Below are 20,209 nucleotides of genomic sequence, written 5' to 3'. Positions count from 1 at the left end.
CCCTCGGCAAGCCAGGCTTTAGAACTAATCGATTACGCTGAGACGTCTTTCTCGTCAGTAGAAGGATTAGAAACCAAGAAAGCAAGAACTAGAGAAAATGCAGAAGACATGGTGATAAGTCAGCAAGAGTTTCCAAAAAATTCGCAACTTTGAACGTACATGGAATAAAGCAAAAAAGCAGACAAGTAATGCTAAAAGGGTATCTACTAAAAGAAAGAATAGACTTAGCATATATACAAGAGAACGACACAAGCAAATTAAAAGGCTTAGAACCTGAATATAAGTATTTTACGAATTGCAATGAGGGTGGAGGAAGCGTGGCGATAGTATATAAAGAAAACCTCCAGGTAAAAGAAGTTCGAACCGATACAGACGGGAGAATTATCAGGTGTGAGATAGGTGGGTGCAAATTTGTCAACATATATGCTCCATCTGGGTCGCAAAACATAAAAGCACGAGAAGTATTCTTCGAAGAAAAAATAGCCCCATATAACAGAAAGATCTTGAAAACACAGTTTTCCTTGGAGATTTTAACTGCATAATAAACAAGCAAGATGCTAAAGCACAAAGTGAAAATATTTGCTTGTCACTGAAACGATTTGTGCGGGATACAGGCTTTCTAGACGTTTGGAAAGAAAAAGTGAATACAAGGAGTTTCACTAGGATAAGTTGGACGGCGTACGGAGGAGGAGCTAGACTCGACCGCATATACACTTCAAGTGAGATCCTTCCACAAATAGACAAAATCGAGAACAAAATTGCACCGTTTTCCGACCATCAAGCTGTGATTGCCACATTAAAAAACAACGAGAGAGAAAAATCTTCTTTCAAAAATTTGTCATGAAAGACGAATACTGAAGTACTGAGAAACAAAGATTTCACAAACGCAACAGAAAAGATATTAGAGGTACTGAAAACTGTCGAGAAAAGTAGCCTTCCGAAACATTGGGAAAAGGTAGCTAAGCCAGCGATTACAAAAATGGCCCAACAAATCTCTCGGGATAAAACAAGGTTAGAAGAGAAACACGCCAGCTTTCTATATAAAGTAGTTTAGCAGCTAAAAGAAGAGATAAATTCAGGAAAAAACTCAACCAAGGAATATTTTGAGGCTCTAGCAGAGATAAGAGAGGTTGAGCATAAGCGGTCAGAAGCTATAAAAATAAGAACTAAAATAGATGAACATATTCAAAACGAACAGTTAACAACAACTCTCATATGCCGCGAGAAGAAAAAAATAAGCCAACAACAAATGAGAAGAATAATAGATCAAGAAGGGAAGTCCTTGAAAACGAAAATGATATATTAAACGAAGCAAGAGATTATTACCAAAATGTGTTCAAGAAAGAAAAAGAAGAAACCGAAGACGAGCAAAAGAAGGTACGAGAATTTATTGAGGAAATCACTATAACAAAAGTAACTGACGAACAGAATGAAATGCTAACAAGCGAAATAACTGCAGAAGAAATAAAAAAAGCATTATCGGAAACGAGAAATAACAAATCACTGGGAAGAGACGGTATACCTTACGAATTTTATAAGCATCATGCAAATGAAATAGCCTTGATTCTGTCTGAAATGTTCAACGAGATGCTAAATAGCCCTGAAGAAAAAATTAGCTGCATTGGAACAATGAAGCTCCTACCAAAAACAGGAAATCTTGAAGAACTGAAGAACTGGAGACCTGTAAATTTAACAAACTGCGACTATCGGATTCTCACCAAAGTTCTTTCAAACCGCCTAAAAAAGGTACTTGCTAAGGTGCTAAGTAAGCGACAAAAAGGAGGATTAGATGGACGGAAAACAGCTGATGTTCTAAGAGCCATACGAAACGTAATACACGTGATAGAAAAATTGAAAAAAAAAGGGAAATACAGAATAACAAGCTTTGACATTCGAAAAGCATTTGACAAAATAAGAAGAACAATCCTACTTATTATACTAGTGGCATACGGTTTCTGTAAAGAGTTTATCGAATGGATAAAAAAGACCTTGGAGAAAATAGAACAGATCATTGTAATAGGTAATATGGAAAGCGAAAGCTTTGAAGCAGAGACAGGAGTGAGACAGGGATGCCCATTAAGCTCTTTATTGTTCGAAATATATATTGACCCTTTGTTGCGATATTTGGAGCAAGAGATACAAGGAATAGAGATAGGAGGGACCCAACAAAAGCTAGAAGGATTTGTCGACGACCTCACGACTTTCACGGAAGCAGACATGGATTATTTACGTGCTCTGCATTGCATAACTAAGTATTGCGATTTGTTCAAACTAGAATTAAACAAAGAAAAATGCGAAGTCCTGTGTTTAAGCGAAGAAGAACCTCAGTTTATTGGCGGGATAGAAAGGAAAGATGAAATAAAGGTTTTAGGTATTCAAAGGAGAAAAAAATGGAAAGAGACTGAAAAAGTAAACTGGGCTAAAGCATTGCAGAAGTTTTAATCGGCACTTACTTACAGCTATGGAAGAGCCTTCACAATATTTCAAAAAGCTCAATACGTTAATACTTACTGTAGTCCATTGGTATGGTATCTCGCTTCCGTATCAAACCCCACAAAAGGCATTCGGAAGAAAATAAAATCAATGATATATCAGTTCGTCTGTTACAGAAAACCCCCTCCAAAGCTTAAACTTACAGATATGTTTCTACTGAAAAGCCAAGGAGGCCTACAAATAATTAAAACAGAAGGCAAGATAAACGAACTTTACATGAAAACAATAATCGAAGGAATTTATTTTGAAGAAACAAACCCTATGAAAAATTGGTATAACGCATGGGTAAGAAATGAAAGGAGTGACTGCCCAAACTCGGTAAAAAAACATTTCGGAACTGTTAAAGAATTACTCGAAAAAAGGATCGCAGACCCTGATAGCAAAAAAACCAGCAAAACGGATATGAAACAATGGTTCATTTTGCAAGAAAACCTACCTACAGCGAAAATTCTAGAGACGAGTGATCTTGACGATGAAAGACTGAAAAATTTTTTCGACCTGATACACTCTAGTTTCTTGCCGCCAAAGGTTAAAGAGCATGCGTTTTTCCAAGTTCAAAAAATACTGCCAACTGAAAAAAGAAAACATAGGATAGACCCCACCAAGTCGACTGGAATGTGCGGAAGGTGTGGAAATCAAATTGAAACGCTTGAACATTTAATTCTTCAGTGCACAAGCGTAAAAACAGAATTAGAAGAATTTAAACAACCGTTAAGTAGTGAAATACAAAAAAATGAGGAACTGGTCAACGCAGAAAAGATTGTAGAATTAAAATTATGCATGGAAACCAATCAAACGAAAAAACACGAAGATTTGACATACATTTTCACACATTTCAGCTATTATGTTTGGAAAGCGAAAATGAAAGATACGAACCCAACAGAGGTTATGAAAAAGGTAAGAGTTCAGTGGGATAGACTAGTAAATATAAGGAAAGGCAAAAAGAAAGGAAAAAAGTAAAGGTGTATAGAAGAGAGTAAAAAAAAGAAAAGGCGAGGAGAAAGAAACAAAAAAGAGGAAAAAAGAGAAGGAAGCGAAAAAAAAGAAAAGGAAAAGAAAGAGAGAAAAAAACAGTTTTCGTAAGAAATCCTAATTAGAAATTGAATTGTTGTTATTTAAAAAAGAATAAAAGAATGATAATGAAATAAGTATTAAAATTAGGATAAAGATAAAGTTTTAAAGAAATTTGAGAAGTTTTATAAGTAGGATAAAGATAAAGTTTAAAGAGAATTGAGCAGCCAAAGGGGAAAGGTAAGATGAGTAATAAAGGTAAAGGAAATGAAGTGAAGGGATAATGAGACATTCTACCTATTATTATTTTTTTTTGTAAAGGTAGATTTTTTAATTTATTTTTCTTTTTTTTTTTTTTTTTTTTTATATTGTTATTTTGGGGATGGGTGTAAAAGTAAATTATATATCGGGGGAAATAGAGGTTGATGAATAGGATTTGAAGAGTGTAATTTAAGGTCACGATGGAAGGGGTGCCCAAAGGGGTGCCCAAAGGGGGAAGGGCAGCCTGAGATATCGGATGAACCTAAAAGGTATATGAAATTTGAAATGTAGTATACCTCTATTTTTCTAACTTGATATATTTTGGAATGCTCAATTTTAGATAAATCTAATATATGGATTTTTTTGAAGAAGTTTTTTTTAAGAAAAGAGTAGGTGACATTAAATAAATTATGATATATTGTTAAAGAAAATTTGAAAGTCACCGAGAGGAGAGGAGGTGGGAATTTAATTAAAAAAAAAAAAATAGTAATTTCTGGTCGTTAAAAAAAAAAAAAAAAGAGACGAACAAAAAGTTAGTAAAGCAACATTTTTTATTCTTGTTTTGAATAAGTAGCGCAAATTGAGCTCCTCTTTTTTAGTTTTTAAATTCCTCTAAAACTTTTGTAACCTTCTCTCCCAAAGTCTTTTAGGCGCCTCTCTTCTGGTTTCTGGTTTCTGGTGTTCTGGTTTCTGGTGTTCTGGTTTCTTTTTTTTTTCTTCAGGCCTGAAATTAGGGTTACAGAAACCCAATTTTGACGCTTCACCTCCTCCTCCTCCATTTATGAAGGATTTTTTTTGTAATATATTTCATTAGAAATATATAAAACAGAGTATAAACTTTTGTAACCTTCTCTCCCAAAGTCTTTTAGGCGCCTCTCTTCTGGTTTCTGGTTTCTGGTGTTCTGGTTTCTGGTGTTCTGGTTTCTTTTTTTTTTCTTCAGGCCTGAAATTAGGGTTACAGAAACCCAATTTTGACGCTTCACCTCCTCCTCCTCCATTTATGAAGGATTTTTTTTGTAATATATTTCATTAGAAATAGATCAAACAGAGTATAAACTTTTGTAACCTACCCGAGGTAGGTTTGAGAGCCTCTTCGGAACCTTCATTCCTTTTTTTTAGTTTATTTTAAAGCTTCATTTAAATAAAATAATTAAAATACAGCGAAATAGAGTTTATACTAATAATATAGTAATAGGTCTATACTAATAATATAGTATAGTAATAATATAGTATAATAATAATATAGTATAATAATAATATACTAATAATATAGTAATAGTTTATACTAATATTTATAGTAATAATATAGTAATAATATAATAATATAGTAATATAGTTAAGATGAATGTATTATTGGTATAATTTTGATATAATTCGACTTGAAATATTACTCAATAGTATATCCACATGTAGATTCAGGAAAGTGAAATCAAACAAAAATCACCTAAGATTCATCAATTACCAGTTCCAAAAAGAAGTAGATGTACAAAGAACTGCTGGGTCGGATTGGCTAATAATTTCTGTATCTTGTTTGGAAATGGTTTGTTAGCATCTCATCGAAACTTGGAGTGCTTATTACGCTAATTCTTGGTGGTTTGTGTCTAGATTTTCCCCCTACCTATATTTTGAATTTTGTCCCTTAAATTATCTACTCAGGTATTTTTATTGAAAAAATGGAGAAATCAACGAAATAGCCCCCGCCCTCTAGGGTTTGAAAATACATTTTGCTCCTCCCCACCCTACAATTTCGTTATTTGATGCCTTGCTTTATATTTTAATTAATTTAAAAAAGTCTTTCCACTAAACAAGTTTTCAAAAAAAAAATAAAGAGCTATATTAAGCCGAGAATGAGCAAAAATAAAGTCAAATAATCTTCCAAGCTTAAAACTACCACAAATTACTATTAACAAATAAATAAAACTCAAAACGAACAGAAATTACAATACTAGCCGAGTCAAACTGAAACCGAACAAAAATTAACTTGAGTAGGGCTGATAACCTCCGTTCCTTCTCAAGACCAGAACACGATCTGCTTTTTACTGAAAAAAAAAAAACAAAAAAACAAACAAGTCGGTCTAATTGACCGACAAGTCGGGATAATGTTTTGGGGAATGATAGGCTTGGGGAGGGGCTGACGTTCCTCCATTCACTTTTGACTCTTAAAAAGAGCACTGAAACTTTCGACTTTCAGTCAAATGAGCTCCATCCGATCCAAAGTTTCTACAACTACCCGTTCTATAAAAACATTATATACCCTAGGCATAATTTACAACCCTTGGCCATGGGCTCTGGGGGATGTGTCCACCCTAAAGACATTGTTATATGATTTTTGGACTGTTTATAGCAAAATGGCTATCTCAAAATTTCAATTGAATGTCTTTTGGGAAAAGTGGATGTCAGGGAGGGGGACTAGTTGCTCTCCAACATGTTTGACTTTAAAAGAGAACTAGAACTATACATTTCAAATCAAATGAGCCTCTTCTAAAGTTCGCACGACCACCCCTTCCATAAAAACCTTATATATCCCTGATGCATAACTTACAGCCCTTACCCCCAAATTCTGGGGGATTCTGTCCACCCCAAAGGCCTGCCTTATTATATGATCTTTGGACTATTTTTGAACAAATGGCTATTTCAAAAATTTTTCGGGTGCATTGTGGAGAATAAAACGTAAGGGGGAGGGGGGTACCCCCCCCCAATCATTTTGAATTTTAAAAAGGGAATTGGAACATCTGATTTCCAATCAAATAAACCCCCTCCGGAGTTTATACGACCATTCTTTTCATCAAAACCTTATATGCCCATAGGGCATAACTTATACCCCTTGCTCTGATGGGGGGGGGGGGTATTTCATCCTCAAAGAGATAAGGTCCAGACCTTTTCAACTACACTGAACAAAATGTCTGTCTCAAAGTTCTGATTAGTGTTAGTTTTTTGGGAATTGATGGGCGTGGGGGGCTTGTTGCCCTCCAATCAATTTTGACTATTAAAAAAACCCTTTCAACTTCCAATCGAATGAGCCTTTTTTGAAGATTCTACGACATTAAATGACCATCTCAAAATTTCTATCAGATGCATTTTAGGAGAATACAAGTGGGGGGGGGGGGGTATCCGCCCTCCGATCACTTTGAATGTTGAAAAGGGTACTAATACTTCTGATTACCACTCCAGTGAGCCTCTCCGAAGTCTATACGACCACTCTTTCTATAAAAAACCTTATATGCCCCCAGGGCATAACTGACAACCATTGCCCTGAAGGTGGGGGGTTGTCATCCCAAAAGACATAATTTTCGGACCTTTCAACTACGCTGAACAAAATGGCTATCTCAAAATTTTGTTTGTATTTGTTTTGGGAAATGGTGGGCGGGGGAGGGTTATTAGTTGTCCTCCAATACCTTTCGAATTTTAAAAGGCACTAGCCCTTTCAATTTCCAATCGAATGAGCCTTATTTTTTAAGTTTCTGCGACAACTTCTTTGATGCGAAGTGCCCTGGTCTAAAACCAATAAACCAAAAAAATAAATAAATAATACATTGTGCTCACATAGCTCTTTACTTAGGCAGCGCTGTTGCGCTGCCTATGATATTTTCTGTGGAAATAATTTCTATTTTATGTCAACATTTTAGCAAACCTTGAAAAATCTTTACGTCATAGATTGTACTTACGTAATAATACTGCGTCATAACGGCAGCAATTGAGTAAATTATTTAATCCTTTATTTGACTAAGATCGTAGTAAGTTATCACTATTATTTTAATTATTATCATAATAATAACAACTGTGTGATATGCTACCCAGAAAAATTAACTTTGAAGCCTTTTGAGTAACCATCATAGTTGCGGCATTCGCCACAACCTAGGAAAGAACGAACTCTAGCCCACAGTAACCGGAAATTTAAAAATGTATTTACAAAGAAACTGTCAAGCGAGAGAATAATCCTCATGTGAACCTGATTCGATAATGGTTTATTATATCGAACCCTTTCATGCCTAAACATTGACGGAGTGCTTGAAAAATTCTGAAACCTTGGAATAATAATCAGCGTAAGGTTAGTTTCAAGTTAATTTCAACTTCTATTATTTATTTCATTCACAAGCTGAAATAGAAATGGTTACCATATGGTCACCTTAGGATAAAAAAGACTCATTTCACTTAATATGGAAGTTCATAAAACAGTTTCTGTCTCCATTCAGACACAGCCGAATCTTACATTTAACGCAGAGAATTCGGCTAGAAACACCCCTTGCACATTTTTCGTACCGGCAGCGTCTCTTTTTGAATGTATCGGGTAGATGGCAGCAGTGTCATATCGCACCGATTTTGACGGCATGTCTGCTTTTGTAGTTTTGTTTTTCGCTTTGCAGGAGCACTGTCAGCGCCAGGACTATTGACAACTCTTGACACTATCAAGGATCTGCAAATATCCATCTTGAAGTACATCAAGGACATATGTTGTCTACGCAGGTCTTCGCACTCTCGCCTGTGTAGAAGCCAAACATTGTTCACAGCTAAGTCAAGGAAATAATAAACTATCCACATGTACCATTTCTTGGATCGTACGTCAGTGCGGTAGAGATCCATAAGCATGTCAGACAAGTCTACGCCACCCATTGACTTGTTGTACTCATGGACAACAAATGGGCGGTCTACCTCGACATGGCTACGAGTACTTCCTTCCCACCTTTGACACTGGTCGACTGTAGCAACGGCACAGTACGATGAGGCCACATGCACTGGCTTATTGTCGAACCACTACACAATGGAGACTTCCGCGTGCCTCTCAAGCCTATAATCATAGCTTCCGCTCCCTTTCTTTTTCAATGATGCATCACTTTCCCAAATGCCACCTTTCATACTATTATTCCTTATCGTCCCACATGATTCAATCCCGTGATTGGTGCGTAAGGCATGAATAAGCTCAACAGATGTGTGAAAATTGTCGAAGTACAGCCTGAAATTCATTCCCCGTGGTACATTGTCGATAAGTCGAAGGACAACGTCAGCACCCAGCCCCAAAGGACTAATAAAATATAAGATCGCGAAGAAAGGAAAAAAACGAGGACAATAAACAGCCAGTGAAGGGGGCTAGTCTCAAAGGACTAGCCGGAAGTGAGCCTTTTCCTGTGTAGATTTCTAGGTCATAGTTAATCCCACTCACGCCCGCTCTTGTAAACACTTTTACACCCCATGAATGAGGCTTGTCTTTCAAGCGCTGTTTGAAAATTAGCCGACCCTTGAAGGGAATCATCTGTTCGTTTACACTTTGTCTCTCCTCAGGTGGTATGATTTTTAGGTTTTCCCTGAGCTCGTCATGCATTGGTCTGATTGTGTGCGGCTTATCATGACCAGTTTGACCAGATGGCACGGCCAAGGTACCGTCATTGATATGAAAAAATTGCCGAATCGTTAAAAATCTGTCACGGCTCATAGCCTCTGCGATTGGAAAGAATCGAATAGTGCGCTCCGAATACACCCTCATAGCTGGTAGCTTACAATACTCATGAGCATCTGTACTCCAAGGAATCGGTTCATCTAATGCTGGGTCAGCTTTAGGGAAATCCTAGCGTTTGTTTTCCTCGTTGCATGCAGATTGGTTTGTTCAAATAATCCAGCAACCATGCTATCCGTGATAAAAGTTGTGAATAAAACAATGGGTAAGTGAATTTCTGTTGCTTTCGGGAGGGAAGCTTTCCAGGTGATATCACGGGGCCCAATCTCTTTTCTTAGCCACTTGTATTCTTTTGTGGCATCTTGATTTTTCCTTGATACGGTGGGGACGGTTGAAGAAGAAATAGGTGACGAGCTTGTGGATTGAATGGGAGACGGTGGAGCTTCAGTGGCGGGGAATGTAGTGGCTTCTCCACTATCAAATTGGAAATCTGCACCCGTAAAAATTTCGACATGGTTCAACATGCTGAGAGGTAAGTCTTCTGTAGGATCGTCAACCGGCTGAACATGCTGTAGGGTTGCGTATGTGAAGTTGTCACCAGGGGTTGGATTCCACAATGGATCAGACTCGTCGTAATCATCAGACATGATTTCCATCTCAGATTTGATGTCTGGTAGCAGAACCATCTCTGCAGCTCGATCTTGGGTGAGCTTCTCTCTTGCACGTTTGCTCCTCTCCTGAGAGACTTTTTTTCCTCTTTTCTTGGTTTGAAGTTTTCGGTGGAATAAGAGAGGCTCGCTGTCTCTGGAAGAGAGAATTGTAATCAGACCATGGGTGCATGGGTGCTTCTGCTTCGTCAAATTAGAACAATCAGAATGAAGTGCTTCACGAATAAAAAAAGTGAAGTAAAAGAAAGAATCTAGAGCACAATAAACCAGCAAATACAAAACAGTATAAGAGAAGCATCTTCAAAACTACCTGTCTCAAAACCTAAGGTAACCATTAAAAAGAAACACAAAAATGGAGGATGAAGATAAAACTAAATAAAATTCTCATAAATACAAGCTAAAAGTAGAGACTTTAAGGAACAAAATAAGGTAATAAAAACAAGAAAAACACAGCTGCGTCATTTTCATCATCGCTGTCAAAATCAGCTAATTTTCGCTTTTTAGGCATGGCAAAAAACTACTGTGTTCACTGATCAACTGACGGCTTATGGAGCCATCTAGGAGAGTAAAAGGTATCGCAACACGAAGGGCTGAAATTGTGCTATCTGACGGTCTTAAATACAAAGTGGTATCTGAACTACAAGAGACACTAGGTACGTGGAAGGAACGGTTACCATGTGGTTACCTACGAAATCAAGGGGTTGATAAAATTCTTTGGGACAAATTTATGGAAATTAAAAAAAAATAGCCTGAAACCCTCAAAAAAGGATCCAGCTTCAAATGAAAATTGCACCGTTGGAATGTTCATAGCCGGAAACATAATTTTTTGTTAGACCACGGTCGTCTTCAGCGACGAGGGCTAAGTACTATTACTGAATGATGTATTACCAAAGGACACTATTATTGTTATTATTTTATTACCCATTATTAAACATACAAAATGTAGTAAATGGAGTACAAGAAAAGAAAGAAAATAACAACAAAATATCCAATGTAAACTCAACTACAGATAAACAAGATTAAGAATTCAACAATTACTACGACCGAATACTGCGGCGATCAGAAATGACTATTACTGAATGACCAATATTTCATTTTTAGCAGCATGTATCTATAGTAATATGACTATGAAAAGTGACGGATAGCTTTATAGTACCAACTAGACTTGATAAGATTTTATTGCATGGGATATACGATATAAAAGGTCTTGTGGGGTTTACAATTTCAATTTTAGAGTCTACAGTGAAAGGAAGAATTTGCATTAAAATTCAAAGACAATTTAGACTTGAAAGTAATATTCGACTGTTAGACTGTGGTCTTCTTTATCAAAGAGGCGCGTATAGCCTTTCCTAGTTAGTGTAGCTATTATAACTTTATTGTAACTGGCTGCAAAGTTTATATTTTCTTCTGATACATTTAAAGGTAGCATCTATTGCACATTCATATATACATATATATATATATATATATATATATATATATATATATATATATATATATATATATATATATATATATATATATATATATATATATATATATATATATATATATATATATTTAAGGTTCAACTGGCTTCAAAGTCAATATAATATTCTGAAATCCCTTCCTCAGATTCCTGACTAAAACGGTGCTCTTGTAACGCTTTTGCCGGTGAAGCTGACCAAGAGCTGCTGCTGCAACAACGTGGCAACGTAAATTGTTTATTTTTCTTTTGAGCTTGTTGTTGTTGTTGAATGTCTTAAACTTCTCTTTCATTTATGCATCTCTTGAATTTCTCTTACCTTTGTATGTTGGTAAGGGTACTCCTTAAAACCCCGCCCCACTTGGTATAGTGGCGTTTCTTAATTGGTGAATGACTTTGTTTTTGACTATAACGTGAATAGTTCGGATAGCAGTGCTAACGCCGATTAAACTATTTTATTTCTCTTATTAGTGTCATTACCCGGTTACAGGTTTGAAAGTGTTATTGTTATTGGAAGTCTTATGCATGAACTTAGAAATGACACAATTGTGTAAGGTGTAGAATCCTTGTGAGCCTTATTGCACCAATCAAGACAGGGCTTAATCCTAACAACTAAAGAAAGAAAAATTCAAATAAAATGTTGGTTGAGATATTGAATCAGTTTTAGTAGCCAAATTTATATGTCCATACTAAAGTGTAATTAAGATGCTAAATGCAAGAATTTTCCAAATTGCACTCCTCTTTACTCAAACGTATAATCTGATACTTCAAATTCCTACACTTGTAAATAGGTTTTGAATAAATGGGTCTATTGATGTTTTAGGCGAGGAAGAAACTTTTGACTATGACAAAGAATATATTCATCAGAATCACCTTTTAGATGCTGCCAAGCTCACGACGGACGAGTCAACTGACATTGCAATACCGACTGCACAATTTTGTCTTTTAGGTAAGAATTTTCAGAGTCTAATCTGAATATAATTCGCTCTCTGCGGTTCAGGTCTTCGATATTTGATTTCTTTTTGTTTTAGTGATATTAATAGGAAACTGAATGTGGCACTTAGGTGATTTTAAGTCTGAAGGACCCTTCAAGTGTACGAAACAGTTGTACATATGATGTTACGTGTGATGTACGTAACGCACCTATAACATAACGTATGTGACATAACTGTTGTACGCACGATGAACGTTAGTACGTATAACGTACGTAACGTAACTGGTGTACGTATGATGTACATAACGTACGTATAACGTAGCGTACATAACGTAATTGATATACGTATGATGTACGTAACGTACGTAAGCTCAACCTTTTCCTTCTCTTTTTTTGTTTTTTCTTGAGATCTTTCTCTCTTTTGTCTTGACTGTTGAAGGAAGAGATGTATGCTATGAAGATCGTGAATCAATCTGAATTAATGTTTAGTGGGAGCAGTTTAAGGAAAGGATGTAAAAAATTATATTCTTAAAGCAAATCTTATTCTGACTTAATGTAAGTTCAGTCGCACTAGCAAGTCTTTAGTAGCCAGGATATTTAAACCTGACATATATTTGACACAGATATCTGGACAAATGCAGACCGATATCTGACAGACACAGACTTGTATTTGATGCCATTAAACATTACTTTTATCGTTTTTTTTTAGCGAAAACCTGACCTCGCATTTCACCTGCCTGTTTTTCTTTCTTATTAGGAACTAAAAACACTATTGACAATGCTGCGTTTTACGTCATAACGGGAATAATTCAAATCAAGCAAATGATTGGAATTTGAATTCAAATAATGCAAATTAGTTTAGTCTATTAAAATTTGAATTTCGATTAAAGGTCTGAGTTTCTTTGAATCCAAGCTGATTTTTCCTGAAAGCAGGCTGATGTTTTGGTTAAATCTTTCTAAGTTATAAAATAGTTAGTGCTAGGTTAGTTTTTTAATGTATCTAGGTTAATTTTAATGTCATTTTTCCACAATCTTTTTTTTGGCCATTTTCACGCAATGGGTATTTTTTCTGTGGATCAATTTAAAGTAAAAGTAGATTAAGAAATTAATAGTTCTATCTAGGTTTTTACAAGTAGCTTTACGATTTAGCAGGATAACGCTAGATTTCTTTAGTTTTTTTTTTTTTTTTTTTTTTTTTTTTTTTTTTTTTTATACAAGATAAACCTGAGTCTCCTCTTTTACCAGTTTGCCATATACTTGGATTCGGCCTGGTTTATATTGATCGTTATCTCTTATTCTACTGTTAATAACGGGGGAGGAGGGGGCGTACAACTGGATCAAGACTCGGGCCTTAAAGACCCTAACCTCCTGTTGAAGTTGGATTCCTTTTAACGGGGAATTCGATCTCCAGGTTTCTTTCTGTATTTCCAAATTATCCAATTTCTAACACATTCAATTTTATCCACTGTCAAGATCTATCCCAAAATAAATAAAGATGAAATATGAATGAAGAAATTAAAAATGAAATATAAAAATAAATAAAAATTATAAATAAATAAAATAAGAATAAAAAAAATAAAATGAAAAGTACTTTGGGGGAGTACGGTACCATATTTTTGTTAGTGTAGGCACATTGACCAGTGAAAATGAAAAAGATAAAAAAAAAAAAAAAAATGAATAAAAAAATTGCAGTATTAATAAAAAAAATTATTTTGGGGAGTACCATATTTTTTTTAGTGTAGCCACATCGAACACTGAAAATAAAAAAGGTAAACTAAAATCAAAAATAGAAATAAGTCGATAAAATAAATAAACGAATAAAAATAAGAATAAACAAGTGATTTTTGAGAGGAAGATGTTTTCATTAGTGTAGCCGCATTGAACACTGAAAATAAATAAGATAAAATAGAAATAAAAACTTAAAAATAAATAAAATAAATAAATAGATAAAAATAAGAATAAAAAAGGATTTTGGGTACCGTATTTTTGTAGCGTAGCCACAATGAACGGTGAAAATAAATAACTTAAATAAAAAAAAGATAAAAAATAAACAAATAAAATTAAGAAATAATAAAAGGAATGATTTTGGAGAGTACCATATTTTCGTTAGTGTAGCCATATTGAACAGTGAAAATAAATAAGATAAATAAAAACGAAAAATAAATAAACAAATAAATAAATTTAAATTAAGAATAAAAAAAAATGATTTTGGAGGGTGCCATATTTTCGTTAGTGTAGCGGCATTGAACAGTGAAAATAAATAAGATAAATAAAAAAGTAGAACAAATGAACAAAATTAAGAATGATGTAAAATTTTGGGGAGTACCATATTTTCGTTAGTGTAGTCACATTGAAAATAAATAAGCACGATCAAATCGTTAAAATAGGGTACTTTTCGTCTGTAAAAATTGAAACAAACATTTTGTTGATAAATCCCCTTTTTTCTTTTCCATTTTAGTTCGGCGGCCTAACGCTGTATAAGTACTACCAAAAGCTGTATAACTGCACATATAGCTGCATATGGAGTTCTTTTTAATTAAAAATTGAATTCCCAATTTTTTGTAATCTCCTAAGACATATACCGTTTCCATTTTAATTCGGCGCATTAACGCTGTACAAGTACTACAAAAAGCTGTTTACTTCACATATAGCTGCACATGGAGGTTTTTTTTCACTAAAAATTAAATTCTCATCTATTTGTAATCTTCTAAGACATATACCGTTTCCACTTTATATCGGCGCCCTAACGCTGTATAAGTACTACAAAAAGCTGTTTACTTCACATATAGCTGCACATGAAGGTCTTTTTCACTAAAAATAAAATTTTCATCTTTTTGTAATCTTCTAAGATATATACCGTTTACATTTTAATTCGGTGAACTAACGCTGTATAAGTACTACAAAAAGCTCTTTACTGCACATGGAGGTCTTTTTCACTAATAACTAAATTCTCATCTTTTTGTAATGTTCTAAGACATATATCGTTTTCATTTTAATTCGTCGCCCTAACGCTGTATAAGTTCTACAAAAAGCTGTTTACTGCACATATAGTTTCACATAGAGGTCTTTTTCACTAAAAATTAAATTCTCATATTTTTGTAATATTCTAAGACATATACCGTTTCCATTTTAATTCGTCGCCCTAACGCTGTATAACTATTACCAAAAGCTGTTTAACTGCACATATAGCTGCACATGGAGGTGCTTTTCGTTAAAATTTGGACTCCCGATTTTTTGTAATAATCTAAGACATATACAGTTGTGTAAATATCCATTTAACCGATTCTATATCCAAACTATACTATATTTTTCTCTGCCTGCTAATTTAAGGTTAGTGGTGGGTTTCTAAGGGACAAAGATTGCAGTGGCCTTTGATATTCAATGGGGAGAAAAAACTATCCTAGATTTAAATTATTTGTGTATCGTATGTAAAGATGTTAGTGAAATAATTTTTTTTTTCTTTAATAGGAAAATACCGGGGATTCAGTGTTTATTGAGAAACAGTTTACTATCCCGTATATCAAAGTTTACCAGAAACGTGTATCACCAAAATATTTAAGAAGGTATAGCCTCCCTTTGAAGGTGTAGTTGTCTTTGGGAATTATCAGATGGTCAATATTTGAATTTTACTGACAAAGCGCTATCAAATATAACTAGTTAATTTTGCTTCTCTATTTTCGTGGTTCAAAGTGAGAAAAACTGACAAAATTTGGTAGTGTATCACAGGGAAGGATCCAGGATTTTTTTAGAGGTTAGGTTACCTATTTATTATATGCTATGCTTTACCCTCCACCCCCCTAATGTGCAAATATATAGCCCCAGTTTGTTTGTAAACTATTATATATTCATTCTGTTTATTTTATTTCATTAGCATTAACCAAGCAAGTTTAATTAACGCAAACTTGATTTAATTAAGTAAATTCTACTACTTTAAACTACGCTAGGGGGGGGGGCACCCCCTCGCCCCCCTGGATCCGCCACTGGTGTATTAAATTTTTCATAAATTTAGAAACAAATCTTAGAAAATCATAGTTTTCAATTATGAGTTTATCTAAGAATGTCGAGCCGTCCGAACCTCGTTGTATTTTAATGTGCTTGGTGTTTTTAATGGTAGATTTCAGGGAAACGGGAACTTCCTGGTAGGGTGTAAATAGGAAGGCTTTGGATTGTTTGAGATAGAGGAGGAGCATGCGTAACTTTAATGGCCTCAGATGGCTTGGTGCTGCTGTGGCAGTAGTAGTTGGAAGGGCATGATATGGGAAAAGAGTTGACTAATATTTCTGGTTCTGAGGCCTTAATATTGCAACGATTTTCTAGTTATAATAGTAGTTCTAGCTGAGTTGTTAGTACGCTAGACTTGAGATCATTTGTCCGGGACGCCAGAGGTTCGAATCGTAGTGGTGCTGGTTATTTGGTTTGAAAGGGGGTCAGTGGCGTGACTCTGTAAGCTCAGCCAGAGTCGATTCAGCTCTAAATGGGTGCCTGGAGAAATCTGGGGAAGGTAAACTGGGAGGGTGTGCGAAAGCACAGGGTGGCTGACCCCTAACACTTCCTGGTTGAAGGGCGGTGAAACGGAGATCAGCAACGCCGGTAGAGATTATGAAATCCAATGCCATATTCTTTACCTTTTTTTTTACTTTCCCTAATGACCTCTCCAGAATAACACGCTTATATTTTCAAAATTCTCTTGTTAATTTTTCCACAATTTCTTCTATAAAATTCAGTTGATATTGAAATAAAAGCTATAAGAAAAAAAATAACATACCGGATATGCTTCAGTTACCGAATGAAACAATGCTGTATCTTTTAATTGTTTTCAACCGCAAATATATTATATACTTCTTTGCTATTAAAAATGTCTGTATAAAAAGTATATAGAAATGTTATTTAACTCTAGTACCTCCTACCAATTACGTGATTTTATACAATAGACGGTTCAAGGCAAACTTTCCAAAGTCCTTATAAAAACTTGATTGTAACACTAATTGTCTTTGCGATGTCTCTTACAATGCGAAAAAGCTTCTCAGAATGATATTTAATTTTTTTGTTTTTTATTGCTCTTAATTTTAGATTTTAGAACACGTAAACTGTATACCCCAGGAGTACTCCAAAATATATTATTTACTAGTCGGATAATTATGAACAGCTTAAAAATTCAATGAAAATGAGCTTAAAAATTTTCCAATATATATATAAATTTATTTATAATTTATAAATACAAAATATATAAAAAAAATGTTATTTCTACCAAAATAATTAGTTAATTATTTTTTTTCCTTGGGGACAGCTTAAAAAACCTGTTTTGTTTTAAAGAAAAAATTAGAGTTTGCGATTTTGGCAGGCACAAACCGTTTTTATTTTTTTTGTTGCTGTTGTTTTTCGCTTATGAAATTTTAATGGCCGCTAAAAACTTAAGGCCTGATTTACCACTAGATAGTCAACCATATCACATAACTTTTCAGTAATAACCCCTCGGGAGACCATTCGAAATGAAGGGGTAGTTCCTCACGGTGCTATTTATTGATTAATTAATTAATTTCTTTATTAATTTAATACGTTAATTTAGTTAATTATTAATTTTTTAATTAATTATTTTATAGTCAGTTTTATTATTAAATAATTTAACAATATATTTATTTATTATTAATGTGGTACTTGGGCATTATATGGGCCTTTCTAAAAAATCAAGTTTGGTTAATGCTAATGAAACAAAATAAAATAGGATGAATATATAATAGTTTATAAACAAATTTCGGCTATATATTTGCAAATTAGGGGGATGGGGGGTAAAGCATAGCAAATATTCTATAGGTAACCTAACCTAACCTAGGTACCTTTCTCCCCCTCCCACTAAACCCCAAAAAACAACAATTTAAATATCGTATACGCAATGAAAACCACGCTATGTATTCTATTACTCTATAGCGGTGTCTTGAATTAACCCGTCAAAAACGGGTTTTTCGTGACTGGTTTCCTTGTAAAGACCCATATAGTGCTCAAGTACGATTAATTTATTGTCTTTAATCTATTTCAGAATTCGAAAAACCACTTTTCGTCATCCCTAATTCGTTGACAATCACGTCGAAGTTCGATACAGACATCCATACGAACACGTGTCGGTTAGCATTCTACGGCCGTTTATCAGAAATATTCCACAGTGATCAATATAGAACAAAAGAACTGCCTAACTTAAAAGTATACAAGACAAAACAGAAAGAAGGTGTAATAGAAAGATTGGTGAATGAGCAAGAAGTGATTGTGAAAGACTTGTTTAAGAAAGAGACCAATGTGGACCTGTTCACGGGGTTGAAGGTGAAGCTGTCAACAGGTGAAGATGGGTTGATTGAAGGGTCATTTGGTAAAAGTGGAAAAGTTAAAGTTCGTGTTCCAGGTGAGTACTGAGTGGATGAAAAGTTAAAGATAGTTTTTTAAAGAAACTTTCAAAAACAAAATAGAATTTTTTCTTAAACTCAGATGTTCTTAGTGCAAAAGAATAAAGAATATATTAATACCGTGCTTCTGCACCTAACCACGCCCCTCAGACCGACCTCTAACGTCACAAGCTCTTATTCAATAACCTACTGACTAAGATTTTCGACCGATTTGTATTGGACCCCTGATACTAGTTACGAGAGAATTTAAAGGATGTATAAAGTAATTTCATCCGCGCTTTAAATTCTCTGGTTAATGCTTCTTTCAATTGCGCTTCAAATGCATTAATTTTTCAAGCTTAAGTATGTGACCAAGAAAATATGTTGGCTTAGTATTTATATTCTCTATGAATCATCGTAGATACCGGCTGAATTTTTTATGGAAATTTCAAATTCAATTTTTGGGTTTTTATTGGTTGGATTGATCGGTGTCAACACTAGATGGGGAAGGAGGCGAGTTGACTTAAGTTCATATAAGTTTACCTTGTTGGAATTGACACTTTGGTTAATAAGAGTGAGTTATATTTTCTGCACTCGCTGTTGGTCAGTCCCCTTACCCGTTTTGATTTTGGGAAGAGAGTTTCAGGTTGACTTCATAACAATATATATTGGAGGAACTATCTTCCTCCAACTATAATCATTGGTATATCAACGGTTGATGAGAATGTTTGCGGTAATCACACTTTTAGAGAGATGATTCTGTGTGCTCTACGAAGTGCTATACGTAAAATCCTGTGCTTAGTGCTTAAAACGTAAAATTTACGAAGTGCTTAAAACGTAAAATCCTGTTCACTAGAGAAAAAAACTGTTTATTAGAGCAAGAATCTTTTTCCAGATTCTGCATGATTAAGCGGATATTATTCATTTCTAAGCGGATATTATGAAATCAGGATACTTGGTCTTGCATGTCGTATCCTTAGGGATATTTTGTCGAACCGAAATATATTGGCTTGAAACTGTAGTTTTCAGAATGTCAAAGCTTCTCTTCAAATGTATCCTCCGAATTTCTTGCAAAAAGCATAACTATGGTAAGCAAACATTACCACGAGCATCATTAAAAATCACTAGGAAAAAGCCCGCTTTATGCGCTTTGCCTCTCCCTTCTCCCTCTGCTCCCTTCATCCTTTCAGGCATTTAGCCCTCACGTGGCATAAATGTGGTGTCATTAAAATTCAATTTTTTTCATTGTTGGTGAATTCTGTCATTGCTCGATTTCATATTTTTGAATTTTTTTTCAAATTTTTGGATTAAATTAAATAAAATTACAACTAATTATGTTAATTAAAAATTTTGACTATAAAATTACTTTGCTTCCTTGTGAAATTTCGCTAATTTTAAAGGACTCAACTTCTAACTATTAGAATGACTTTACACAAGACAAGAAAATTTGTTCGTTTCCCACTAATTTAAATTTGGTGTCATTATCCGGTGATTTCAATACCCTGGGCTAGAGGAACCAACAAAAATGGCAGTTCCTTTAACCTGGCTGGTTACATTGTTGACTTGCCATTCCCATGCAATTGTCCATGGGCACCCATAGGTTGAATTTCAGGGGGT

At 34.7% G+C, this 20,209-nt stretch overlaps 2 protein-coding genes and 1 long non-coding RNA gene across 6 annotated transcripts in view; all 3 read left to right on the top strand.

Annotated features, from left to right (window-relative positions):
* Window positions 1-20,209, top strand: part of LOC148943326 (centrosome-associated zinc finger protein Cp190-like) — a 651,851-nt gene that overhangs the window by 307,221 nt on the left and 324,421 nt on the right. The gene's annotated exons all lie outside the window — the stretch shown is intronic.
* Window positions 1-20,209, top strand: part of LOC148943328 (uncharacterized) — a 406,409-nt gene that overhangs the window by 168,060 nt on the left and 218,140 nt on the right. The gene's annotated exons all lie outside the window — the stretch shown is intronic.
* eEFSec (eukaryotic translation elongation factor, selenocysteine-specific) overlaps window positions 1-20,209 on the top strand; it is a 77,589-nt gene that overhangs the window by 55,283 nt on the left and 2,097 nt on the right. For all 3 annotated transcript variants that reach the window (XM_089101788.1, XM_089101786.1, XM_089101787.1), the window contains exons 7-8: window positions 12,111-12,236; window positions 18,256-18,612. In XM_089101788.1, coding sequence (XP_088957914.1) covers window positions 12,111-12,236; window positions 18,256-18,612 — 483 coding nt within the window. The remainder of the gene's footprint in view (window positions 1-12,110; window positions 12,237-18,255; window positions 18,613-20,209) is intronic.

This window comes from Artemia sp. Qi Xiang Cuo, chromosome 15, assembly GCF_049724085.1.
Source record: "Artemia sp. Qi Xiang Cuo chromosome 15, ASM4972408v1, whole genome shotgun sequence".
Taxonomy (NCBI): Eukaryota; Metazoa; Arthropoda; class Branchiopoda; order Anostraca; family Artemiidae; genus Artemia; species Artemia sp. Qi Xiang Cuo.
Note: the sequence above shows the minus strand (reverse complement) of the source record. Positions and strands in the feature narration are given on the sequence as shown.